This window comes from Tauraco erythrolophus, chromosome 6, assembly GCF_009769465.1.
Source record: "Tauraco erythrolophus isolate bTauEry1 chromosome 6, bTauEry1.pri, whole genome shotgun sequence".
NCBI lineage: Eukaryota > Metazoa > Chordata > Aves > Musophagiformes > Musophagidae > Tauraco > Tauraco erythrolophus.
The window spans coordinates 23,196,868-23,209,705 of record NC_141470.1 but is presented as its reverse complement, the minus strand read 5'-3'; the positions used below and the strand labels follow the sequence as shown (position 1 = coordinate 23,209,705).

Below are 12,838 nucleotides of genomic sequence, written 5' to 3'. Positions count from 1 at the left end.
AAGCTTCCACACTACCCTAACAACATACCTCCATTATGACACAACTTTCTCCAAGAGAGAAAAAGTTTGTCTGAATTGCATTTTTCACCAAGAAAGATGGTCTCTCACGACGATTACAGCTCAGGTGAGCCTGCACAGAATCTCATCAGTGGTCCAAGTTCCAAGAAGTTGTGGAATCGCTTCCTTTGGCTGCCTGTCTCAGCATTTGCCTGAACCAGGCATGCCCAAAAACCCAGGCTAAGCATCAACTTGCAAAACATGATTCTTTCCAAACCTCCTCTGTGTACCCTACTTCAAGCAGAAGGCATCAAGAAGTGCAGCTGTGTTTCTACTCCAGTGTTTCAGAAGGATGGTGCTTGCTGAGATCTCAGCAGTGATCTCCAGGCACCCACAGAAAGCATGACTAGCTACAGATGCACAGGTTGTCTCCTCAGACCTCATTTCAGCATGAGAAACCAAGAGTTTTGCTTAATTAAACAGAATTCCTCAGGTTCAAAGACTCATTAAAGAAAAGAAAAATGAAGGATAAAGAGAATCAGGAATCACAGACGACAGCTACTTCTGATATGGTATGTTAACACCAAAGAGGACCTTCAGTATCAGCTCTCTCATTGGTGAGCACATTGCCCACATCTAGTGTAGTGCTATTGGCATGGAAATAACAGCCAAATGGGACTAGGAATTAGAAAGTCTATTCCACCTTAGTTTAGCATTTGTTCATTAATTAGCACTTATATTATAAAAGTATTTTTTTCCGTTGCCCTTTTTTCACTGATGGGTGATAAAGAGAGTCTGTGATCTGCAGTCACTGGCACGCTGCTATAGTTTGTATTGGCAGTAAACCATAAGCAAGTACTGTGGGAATTTTAATATTTGCTCTTATCCATCTCTTTCCAAGAGAATTTACAGCAAGCGTTTATAACATGATTGAACCACAGCAACCTCTAAACTTTGAAAAAAAAAAAAAACAAAACACAGAGGGAGGTCAGAGAAAAGTGGGAGTCCTGGACTCTGTTTGTGCTGTATATCCCTTCCCCAGGCTAGTGCACCCATCCAAGCGCTTCAGCTGGGTGAGTGACTGACGGGCGCGGGAAACTTCAGAAAACTGCTCAGATACTCTTTATAGTCACCCACAAGAAGCAGGCTTGCTTATTATAATTAGCAACACAGACTTAAAGTGATGCTTTTAATTTCTGTTTTTAAACAGATACATACCAACATTACTATGGATTCATTGTTCTTCTGCTCTTGCATGCGCTGTCTGTGCACAGACATAGCAAGACACAGAAGTGCAGCAGCAGAAAAGGGCACAAAAGTGACTTAATCACCTACTTAACAGTAATTTCCCATCTCTGAAACATCTTGTGCTGGATATCTCATGCCACACGATCCACTGAGATTGAATTACTCCTCCCAAACTTCCCGCGACTGAAGTACATGAAGATACATCCAAAGCAATCGTTCATTCAGGTCGAGTGCCAATTGCAGTCAAGACTAGCACAGCACTAGGGTTTTGAAGAGCTGGACCGTCCCTGAAGCTTTATCTCCACATCACCACAGCTACTAGTGTACAAGATTTGCTAGACTAAAGCTGCTTCAGGGATGCTCAGTGCAGCTCTGCAGTGTCCCAAGCCAGCGATGCCAGCAGGTGGTGCCACCCACTCATGCCGCTGGTCCTCCAGTCAGAGGAAACAGGCCTGTGAAACGGTGGCTCTGAATGGTTAAGAAACAATTAGACAAGTGGAATGGTCTGGGTTTATCTAGTTATTAATTTACATTAAAAAAATACTTTTAAAAAAGTTATACTTTGGTCAGTCTAAGATTTCAAGATGAAGGCCACGCACAAGACTTCTTCTCCCTCTCTCTCTCTCCCATGTCTCTCCTCCAGTCTCCCGTATCAAAATACATTGGAAGGGAGAAAAGAAAGACTGAAATACTTACCTGTAAAAAAAAAAATAGCATGAAAATTTAAATTACTTGCAGATCAGGTAACCTTACAGCAAAATACTTGAAACAAAGATTTGCACTGTCCTGCTCAGAAGCAATTATTTGATTGATTTCGGAAGTCCTCAGAAAAAGAACGACATCAATGCAGAAAAACACCTAAAGCCAAAACCTGGGAAACACTCGCAAGCAGGCAGAAATGCTCTGCCTTTTCTTAGGTCATTCAATGAAGCATTAAAATTTTTCAAAGATTTAATTTCTATGAAGAAAATGCAAATGTTATAACCATACTTATAGTGTGCAACAAATTCTCTGAGTAACAGACGGGCTTAAAATAATCAGAAAGCAAATAGATTATGTTAAATGAAAATCTAAGTTTGACAAAGAGCAAACTATGCCACAGATCTAAAAGACTATCTCCTTAGGAAAGAGTCTGCATATGAGTATTTCAGATAGAAATCCTGACTCCTGTATATAAATTAATAATGGGGAAACAATTTTCATTTTAGAGAAAATATCTATTTACAGAAAAAAATTGAAATTTTCTACATCATCTATATAATTCAATTTGTCAGCTGACTATCACCAGAAAGGTATGAAGACCACCTCTTAACAATAAAGAAACGTATGCTTCTGAAGGAGCTTATAAGTCTATAGGTAATATACAAGTTTCCTAATATCAGTATCTGAATCTATTCAGGACTGAGACACCTCTCTATAAGATGTTGCAGTGTAACAGAAAACATGCTTGTGTACACACACACAGCCCCTTTTCCAAAATACATCCAACTGTGCAATTCTAAGCCTTTCATGAACAGCACAAATATTGTGTTTTCAGAGAAGCAGACAGCCTATAGACTAATGGAAGCAGCTCATGATTCTTCCTGGATATTATTTTGTTATGTGCAAAGTCTGCTAAATGCCAGGCCACGTGTCTGAGGTGTTGCAGTTCTGGGTTTGCCTGGGATCCTGAAACAGGAGTTAGCCAAGCAGGTCATCCGAGTTCTCTAAACTGGTATTTGCAGGTTTTTTATGAAACTGTATACATAGGGTGTCTGCTCTTCTATTAGCTGCTTGCTTCGTTCACTTTCTGTGAAATTTTCTTGTCCTTACAAGCAGAAGCAAGGGTCTCTCTCTCTGGTTATGTCTTCTCCAACCACATCTGCCTCATCTATTTAAACATCAAAGTTTTTTAAAAAAAGACCCCATGTATTTCATAATGTTTGTAGATAATCTGTCAGCCCCTTTTTTTGGCTGGTACTTCGGTAATACCGTCCAGGGCATGATCAATAATTTAAAAAATATATATTTAACTGACAAGGATGATGACTATACAAAGATGATAAGTGTTATGGTTTGAAGTGGGGGGAAGGTCCGGGTGGCAGAAGCTGCCCATCACACCGGACTCCCATCCCCCTCGGGGCTTGAGCCAATCGACGCCTCTGTGAATTGCCTATTTACGTCGGACAAAGGAACCGGAAAGGTGTGCCGGTGCCCAGGAGCAAGGAGAAGGGAGAGGGGGGCACGGCCCCCGCTCCCGGCCGGTGCCCGCCCCCTCGAGGATGGCGGCGGCAGAGGCGCTTGGGGAACTCGGGGAGAGCCCCGCTCCCGGGGCGCCCACCGGGCCGAGTTCACCCAGAAAGGACTGAGATCTAAGAGAAGCGGCCACACAGATAAGAGGTCAGTGAAGATGGAACGGAACAACGCGTGCCGCGGCTGAGTCCCCCTTGCCAGCAGCCCCTTTGCAAACAGTCCTCGGTGGAGCAAGCAGAGACCCGCTCGCAGCCCGTGGAGGATCCATGTCGAGAAGAGATGCCAGAGCCTGAGCACGGTACGCATCTAGAGTCCGTGGGATGACCCCCGCCAATGGGGAGGTGTTTCGTTAAAGGAGATGCCTGAGACTGTTGTGAATCATGGGCACAGGTCGAGGCGCATTTACGCATTTTGCATTTACACATCTAAGTCTGTACGGAGGCACATTTAAGGTCGATATGATGACCCACGCCAGAGCGAGTGGCTACAGCTCCTTAAAAGCCCAGGACTGGTAAAGCCCGCACTTGGGGCAAATCCAAAGGGGTAAGGATTTGCCCCCCAGCGGGCAGGATTCACGCTTTCGCCGTGAGTAGGGGATCCACTGGAGCAAGGGACAATGGTGCAAGGACTCCTTTTCCTTTAAGAGAAGCGGCAGTAACAACTTGGAATGAACTGACCTGCACTCCCCCATTCCCTGCCCCCCTGCGCTGCTGGGGGAAGGAGGTAGAGCCGGGAAGAAGAGGCAAAAGGAGGGGGAGGAGTGGTGTTGTTTTTAAGACCTGGCCTTGTTTTCTTGTTATCCTCTCAAGTAACCGTTTTTGTTTGCTTTTCTCTTTGTAGGTAGCTGTTAATAAATAGTTTTTCTTTAAGAAAACAGCCTCTTTTGCCCGGGACCGTGGTTGGTGGGTGCTCCTCTGTTCCTGTCTCGATCCTCAGCTCTTTTATTACATTTTTCTCCTCTCCATTTTACTGGAGTGGGAGAGCTGCGTGGGGTTTAGTTGCCAGATCGGCCTAACCCACGACAATAAGGAAGGCATGAGAACTTAAAACAGAAGCCACTTCTTTAAGAAAGTAGTACTCTGAGTTTTTAAAAGCTTTGCAGAAATAGTTTTCTGTTTGCACAATAAAACTGTGCATTTGTCATCTTCAATGTTGACGTACTACTGAAAGATCACAATCATCCAGACTGCCACTGGATCTGATGGCATGAACATAGAATCATAGAATGGTTAGGGTTGGAAGGGACCTCAAAGATCATCTAGTTCCAACCCCCCTGCCATGGGCAGAGAAATCCTCCACTACACCAGGTTGCCCAAAGCCTCATCCAACCTGGCCTTGAACACCTCCAGGGATGGGGCATCTACAGCTTCTCTGGGCAACCTGTTCCAGTGCCTCACCACCCTCTGAGTGAAAAATTTCTTCCTTATATCTAATCTAAATTTGCCCTCTTTACATTTAAATCCATTGCCCCTTGTCCTATCACTACACGCCCTTGTAAAAGTCCCTCTCCAGCTTTTCTGTAGGCCCCCTTTAAGTACTGGAAGGCTGCTATAAGATCACCCCGGAGCCTTCTCTTCTCCAGGCTAAACAGCCCCAACTCTCTCAGCCTGTCTTCTTAGGAGAGGTGTTCCAGCCCTCGGATCATCTTCGTGGCCCTCCTCTGGACCCACTCCAGCAGCTCCATGTCCTTCTTGTGTTGGGGACTCCAGAGCTGAACACAATATTCCAGGTGAGGTCTCACAAGAGCAGATTAGAGGGGCAGAATCACCTCCCTCGACCTGCTGGCCACGCTCCTTTTGATGCAGCCCAGGATATGGTTGGCTTTCAGGGCTGCCAGCGCACATTGCCGGCTCATGTTGAGCTTCTCATCCACCAGCAATCCCAAGTCTACACACTATTTGCACTGTTGCTTGGATGAGAACTGCCGTCAGACTCAATTAAGTGGCAGAGTAAATCTCATCCAGAGGGGAAGGCAGACATGAATTAAGAACTACTTAATTGCACAACCACCTGCAGATCCCAGTTCCTTCAGAGCTCTGTTGCAACAGGTACCCTAGCAACATAGGATAAGGTAGATTCTTGTCATGAGAAAGGCAGTCAAAAAGACTAGCTTAAAAAAAAAAAAAGTCAAGCAGAGTTAGCCATGCTGACCTAAAAGAAGCCAAACAGAAGGTATTTTCCACTTATTCTATGCAAGTTCTACCACACCTGTGAATAGAGCACCTGGGTGGCCCCAGTGATACAGCACAGACAACTCCAGGGTGATGTTTTTTCTCCCACTGTCTCTACAGGGAAAGAGGTGGTGGAGCGGTGGCACCTTTTGCTTTTGTAAAAGTGTGAAAAGGCTCAGAAGCTCACAGAATAGGTTACAACACTTGGCTGCCTCTTGCAAATCTAAACCAATCGGAGAAAGTAGTGGGAAATGATATTGGCTACGTCCAAAGAAACAAAGCGTTCTTCATCTGGTCACCGGCAGGATGCCAGCAGTGTCACAGTGCTCTCTAAAACAAACGAACATCAAAAAAAGCCAGTGGAAGAAATGGAAACAATATGGGGAAACATCAGGCTATGTCACACAAGCTGAAATCTTTGAGAAGCCTAGGAGTTTACTGTGAGGGGGTGAAGAGCTAGATAAAGATCCCAACTAACCCTCTTTCTAGGACAAATGAAGCTAATTCTTCAGGATGAGAGAATGAATGATGAAAATAGACTTCTCTCTCTACACCATAAATTCTCCCTAGCACTCGATTTCTCAGCTGTTCAGGGACACAGGCATCATAAAAAGGAATCATTTCACTTCAAATCTGTGAATATACTCCAATGCAGTTGTCTGGGCTCCTTCCGTACTGGAAAGAGAAAGGTGAGTACCTCCAGAGAAGGGAGATCTGTCCCAGTTAACTGTGACGCTCTGGAGTCACTGGAGAGCCTACCTACTTAGGTTAGATTAGGAAGGCAACTTTAAAGGACCAAAATTTGGCAAGATGAAGCCCTTTCTACCCTAACTGGTATTTCACCCCATCCAGCACAGAAGCAGCAGAGGAAGGGTGGTGGATGTTTGCTAGGATACACCAGATCCTCCAGCTAAACTCTGTGTGCTGCATCGCTGCTACTGGATTCAATTGCTGTTGCCATATTTCATTTTCATTTGAGTCACTACAGACAACTGCTCAGAAATTCAGAAAAGCTGGCTCTGACACTCAGCTGTCACATCAGACACTGTGAAAGCTGGTGGCCCACACTTCTGTAGAATGAAGGAAGCAGCGTGTCATAGCTCGGCTGAGTAACATCCAAAAATCCCTTTGATTTTAGCTAAGCAAATAATACAGCCAAGTTTTCCTCCCCAGAACTTTGTTCCTGCAGACATCTGATTTTCAGATATCCCTAACAAAGAATAGAAGGGAAAAAAAAATGTAAATACTTATATAACAGCTTCTGCCTGGGCAGAGAAAATTATAGTCTCTGAGTCTGATATTTTAAAAAGGAGTGAGGCCCTTGACTGAAGGACTTCTGAAAAGTTACGTCTATTTTTAAGCATTTTAAGGACAAATGCTTGGAAGATGAGAAGTGTTCCAGCTGGGATTCCTAGGGGGAGGAAAGGAAGGTTTCTTACACAAGTTTGACTCCACAAATATTCACCTGTGATGCATGTCCTTTTGGGATAAGGTTCAAGTACAAAACTGGGCTCAAGCATAGAGTTCTCAACTCAAAAGGTATGGAGCAAGTATGGAGTCATGTGCTTCATTAAGAACTGCTACCAAACAAAAGCTTTTGTTTTTCTCAAAACAGACAAGCAATCACACCCTCTGGAAGATGCTAACAGGAAGGTTGCAAGATCAAGCACTTAAAGGTTGGAAAAACAACCTAGATAACTTTCACTGCCTTCATTCATGGAAGGAAAATTTTACTGTAGGCTACTATAGCTGCTCAGGTATATGTGCGTTCAGTTATTTGCTTCTCCCTGAATGATGTTAGGCCTGATAAAATGATAGGTGAAAGTGTTAATATGCTGCTATTTTCTTCCACACTCTTACAAATCCATGTCAGAAATTGTGACTACCTCTGTTGGCTGATTCATTCATTTCACAGTCCTCTAATATATGCGATTGGGTGCTTTTAAAAAAAGGTTTGGTGGGTTTTTTTTTTGGGGGGGGTTGTGGTTTTTTTTCCTCAAAGTGCCCAAAGTAAATAAAAGCACAACTCAACTCATCAACATTTAGAAAAGAAAGGAAACTTCCTATTAAAATACTGTTTTCCAAGTAAAACAAAAGGAAAACAATGCAATTATCTTACCAAAGTTTATCACTATTGTAATACAAATAGATATTTTATTCATGTTTTCTGCAGAAATAAGGCTAAGTTAAAGAGTTCTCTCGATCCTCCAAGACATTAGGTCCTTAAGCCAAGCCTGTTAGTGTATGCAGGTTTCACTTCGCACACTCTCAGCCCTGACACACTCCATTTGTGTGGACATGATAGGACAAGGGGTAATGGGTAATGGTTTTAAAATAGAGGGAGGTAGATTCAGATTGGATATTAGGAAAAAATTTTTTACCATGAGAGTTGTAGAACACTGGAACAGGTTGCCCAGAGAGGTGGTGGATGCTCCATCCCTGGAGACATTCAAGGCCAGGTTGGACGAGGCCCTGAGCAACCTGATCTAGTTGGAGATATCCCTGTTTGTTGCAGGGGCGTTGGACTAGATGACCTTTGAAGGTCCCTTCCAGCCCTAATCATTCTATGATTCTATGACTGGAGTCAGTTTTGATACAAGCCATACAGAGTTTATGTACGGAGGTAACATTCAGTGCTGTCATTTTTCCATATAACTAAATGTCAGCAAGAAACAGAATCCAAAATTGGTCTGTAACCATGGCAACTAATGAGCCATTCTAACTTGGAGTCCCCAAACCAAACATGTGACCATCAAGGGATTCATTCCAGTTTTAAGACACTGCTTTTCAGAGAAGAAAATATGCTGCTGCTTTTGCTGACATGCACATTAGAGGCATCAGCCTACAGCCAGGCAAGGGAGCTAGAGCAGGTTCAGACAAACAACTAGGAGAAATGCAGCTCCTTTCTTCCACTGGAAGGAAAAAACAGCCAACACATTCTATTGATGCTAATCATGTTGGATAAAGATAAAATCTTGCAAAAAGAACAAAATATCTGAGATGACAACAGTGTTTGTAATCATAGCACTGGGGAACAAAGCGTAAGCTCTGTGACAAAAAGTAATGAGTGCCTTGATTTTTGTTTTTCAATTTCAACTTCATTAAGCATTTGGGATCACACAACTCAAAAGTCAAAACCATATCTGCACATGCATCTAAAAATAAATGTGGGGCCAGCTCCTTAATTCTGGTAAGGGAAAGGTCATTTCATTTCCCATGGCCACATCTTCATTCTCAGAAGCTGTTCTGAAAGGGTTGTCAGGAAACTCTCTGAAACATATCTTGAAAGTCTACAGCTAAAAAGTCTCCATCTCTTTACTGGGGAACGACGAATTTATTCCCCTTCATATCTGTGCCTGGAAACTACCAGGTGACTCTTTGTAGGGCCATGCCAGCCAAGTGAAGGAAAGTCCTCTAGAAGTAGCTGAAGTCTGTATGCCTGAAGGAGGGCTCTGCAGAAAAGGTGTTTCACGCACAGGTTCCTTCAAAGCCAGAATAGTCAGATGGAAACAGCCCATCTAGTTCATATTTTGCATATATGCTACACTATTGCTTTTTAAACAGGCAAACCCAGCTTTTCTAGTCTACCACAGAAGCTCAAGATCTGGCTGCCAGCATATGGTAGGAACAAACAAGCAACCATACTATGAATGGACTATACACTAAAAATTTTTCCTTGCAATCATTTAGCTCCTTTGCTGCTCCTAACAAGGAGGACCTTGACTATATTAAATAAATTCTTCAGGCTTTTTTTTTTTTTTTCAGAAGACAGAAAAGAGAAGATAAAATAACCACATAAATAAAGCAGTTATTAGTTTTCCACGTAATTTGAAAAGTGCCTAGTTATTGTTATCAAATAAAGTTGAAGCTAGAATTAAAATGAAATTAAGGTTTAAAATAAAGGATCATTATTCCCTTATACTGCATTGAAAGGTTTCTTTAAGTAGTACTTGTATCTTGTAGAAAGGTACTACAGTCCAAATCAGAAGAGAGTATGTTAGGTGTTAGTCCATTTTTTAACAAAGAAACTGGAAGGTCTTACCAATTTTCTTTGAAGATTTAAAACCTAACAAAACAAAAAAATACCTCCACTAAATTATTTTATCCACATATGCAAACATCACCCGACACTGTTTTTGAATATTGACTTTCCTGGGTACGGAAGAAAAAAAATCAGTATAAATAACAGCTTTTAACACTGGAAACCATAAACGTTTTTGTCTTGTAAAATGAGCAACATGTGAAAAGATAATTATGACCCTTGAAACTTAGAACAAAGAAATATTGTTATGCTGTCTATGAAAAAAAGAGCTCTTTGAGAAAGACCAGTCAGAATACTTATTATTACAAGTCTGGAGTAATCAGTAAAGTCACAGGTCTGTCAGAGGAAGGCAGTACAGGTGACAAATACATAACAAAAGAAAATTAACAATTTCACTTCTCTGTATGAATTTGCAAATGTGTATAAATCTCAGTGAAGCTGATGTAAAAACAGAGTACTACAGCTCTATCAATCATACGGTTCCCACAAGATGCAATGTTCTATGGTACATGAATGGAAAGAACAGAGGACACTTCAAAAGCGCAGTATGATTTTGCTGTACAGAGCAGAGGCCACATCTGGCGCTTTACATCTGTCTCCATATTGCGCTGTATTCCTGCTAAAGCAGCAAAGCCTTTGCGTGACACATTAGTATTGGGCATAACAATCATCACGAGATGGTATTATGCCATACCAGGGTTGTCATCAGAACGCTCCAAAGGTTACTCAGGTGATTTACTGGAGAAAGAAGGAGAGATCTACACTAAGTTCTTCCATCCACACTTACATTGTTAGCAAAGAAGAATTACAGACTTGTGTCCATGACAGAATCTGGCCAGACCACTTCAGTTTAATTCCCTCCCTTTAGAGGGAAGTGATCAAATGGTTCAGCCACAGTGTTTTCTGTTTGTATGGAAAATACAGCTATGGAAGCAAAGCTATAACTCAGGAGAAATAAGCAGAGAGACAGATAAAAGAAAAGCAAGGGGAAAAGGGGATTGAATTTTACTCTCATCTCATGTTTCTGACACATCTCAAGTCACAAGGTCACCACCATCAACGGAGGGCTTGTAAAAAACATCCAGCGTGACATCCCAGGTGCATCAGGAGAAGCTTCCAATAAGTGTTAATAACAAAAAAGGTATGACAAGAGTGATAAGAGATGGAAAATTAAACCCCTGGATGTCTCACACTTTCTCAAATTATTTTTTACCAAATTAATTCATCTTCATCAGATCTGAGCCAGCTATGCAACAGCAGTAATGGAAATTAATATCTTAGGGCTCTACACAGGAAAAAAAAAAAAGCTGTAAACCCTGCCCACCTACTGAGCAGCATCATGTCCTCATTAGTTTCCTGGTATTTAAAGAAAAAGAAAAAAGGGAAAGAAAGAAAACTTGCAAAGATTCCCCACAAAAAGTAAACACCGTGCTGTTTCATGGGAGGTTGAGAAATGGTTATAGCAGTAAAGGGGAAAAAAAAATTAAAACCAAAACCAGCTAGAAACAGCAAACACCTAAGGACTGCTGAAGATACAGGAAGATGGTTTCAACATAGCCAGTGTCTGCGTGGGTACAGTTACAGGGGCGACTGCAAACAGCTTTTGTCAAGAAACACTTCTCACCATTTCTTTTCCTTCCTTCCTCTTTTGTCACTTTTTGCGGAGCCATTACTTTCTGGAGGGAGCTGCGGCCGGAGCTGGGCTTTCCCGACCCGTTGCTGATGATGGAGCCGTTCTGACTCGGGGACCGGCTGCAAGTAACCATAGCAACAAGGGAGGCTGTGAGATCTTCCTTCTGAACCTCATTTCAAGGTTATTTCATTCGCACAGTTTGCATCACTGAGTTTCCAAGTCTGGTTTTTGTACCAAAAGAAGATTGAATACAAACTGCACACAGAAACACAGTAAAGGCAGGAACCGAGCGACCGTAGGAGAACACAACTTCTCAATTAGCTCAGGGCTGATAGGCATCTCAGTGGCATCGAAAGCAAACACTTCTTATGCACAACCCCCACAATGACAGAAGCGGCACTGCAGAGGACAAAAAAAAATCCTGTTTTCAATTCAGAGTCATTTATACAGCTAAAATAAAGCAGCCCTTTGTTTTTATACATATGGCTCAACTAATTCCTTTATTATTTAGCCTGCGTTTACACTCAACTGTTTTGTCAGCCACTATGCAAAATTCACTCACTTTACATGTATGCACCCACAACATGATAAGAAAATGCTCCTTTTTTTCCTTTTTGCACATAACCTGGTTTAACCAGCACCGTTACTTGCTGAAACTCCTACGAAAATGATTGTTTTACTCAGCCATTGCATATTCTTGCCCTGACACTGGTCCCTGCCCAGGGGGAGGGCAGAGCAGAACTGTTGTAAGCGTCCAATCACAACGAGGAGCAAGAACAGAAACAAGCAGCATTAACTGTGGGCTGCACCGGGAGCAAGCTCTCAGCAGAAGTTCTCTTCTTTTTGGAATGGGTACATTACCCAACGCAAAAGTCAGGAAAAGCAGGCCAAAGTAGAAAACATTAAATCTGGTGCTACTCCACATCCAGACACCATGTCACATTGTTTCTATACATGAAACTTGCCACAACGGGAATGAAAAGAATCCACAGGACCTGTATAGTTACTCATGTGCCTATCTACAATCCATCGCTGAATCGTCATGGCCAAAGGCAGTATAATGTAAAGAGGTTGCGTTGGAGGGAAAAAAATGGACTTTGTCACAAGGATTTTCATTTACAGAGAAAGAAAAAAAATCAAATTTTATCATTGTCACAATGGCTTTATATCCAGAAAATGGTACTGAACCAAACAACTGTAAAAACCATCTTGTAAATTATTGCCAATACTTCATTGCCAGCTTGAAACATTCATTTACCTCCAGTTCTGACAGCCCTGTCCGGTGTGAGCAGAGAGCATTTACTGTCATCAAAACAGGAAGGGATAAGTATGAGAAAAGTAATTCTTAGGAACTCTTTTGAAGATAGCCTAAGTGGAAACATATATAATTTGAGACAGGCTTTTTCCAGATACAGGGGTCTAGAAGAACTCAGCATGCAACCCAGCTCAGCTCAGCCCAGCCTGGAGATCATCTTGTGAAACTCTATTGAGAATAAATATTCTTGAAAAGTAACA

At 42.2% G+C, this 12,838-nt stretch overlaps 1 protein-coding gene across 1 annotated transcript in view; it reads right to left on the bottom strand.

Moving 5' to 3' along the window:
• KIAA1549L (KIAA1549 like) overlaps positions 1–12,838 on the bottom strand; it is a 74,383-nt gene that overhangs the window by 33,098 nt on the left and 28,447 nt on the right. Inside the window, exons 11-12 of the mRNA XM_086613696.1 lie at positions 11,315–11,442; positions 9,691–9,714 (exon numbers count right to left, since the gene is read on the bottom strand). Coding sequence (XP_086469822.1) covers positions 9,691–9,714; positions 11,315–11,442 — 152 coding nt within the window. The remainder of the gene's footprint in view (positions 1–9,690; positions 9,715–11,314; positions 11,443–12,838) is intronic.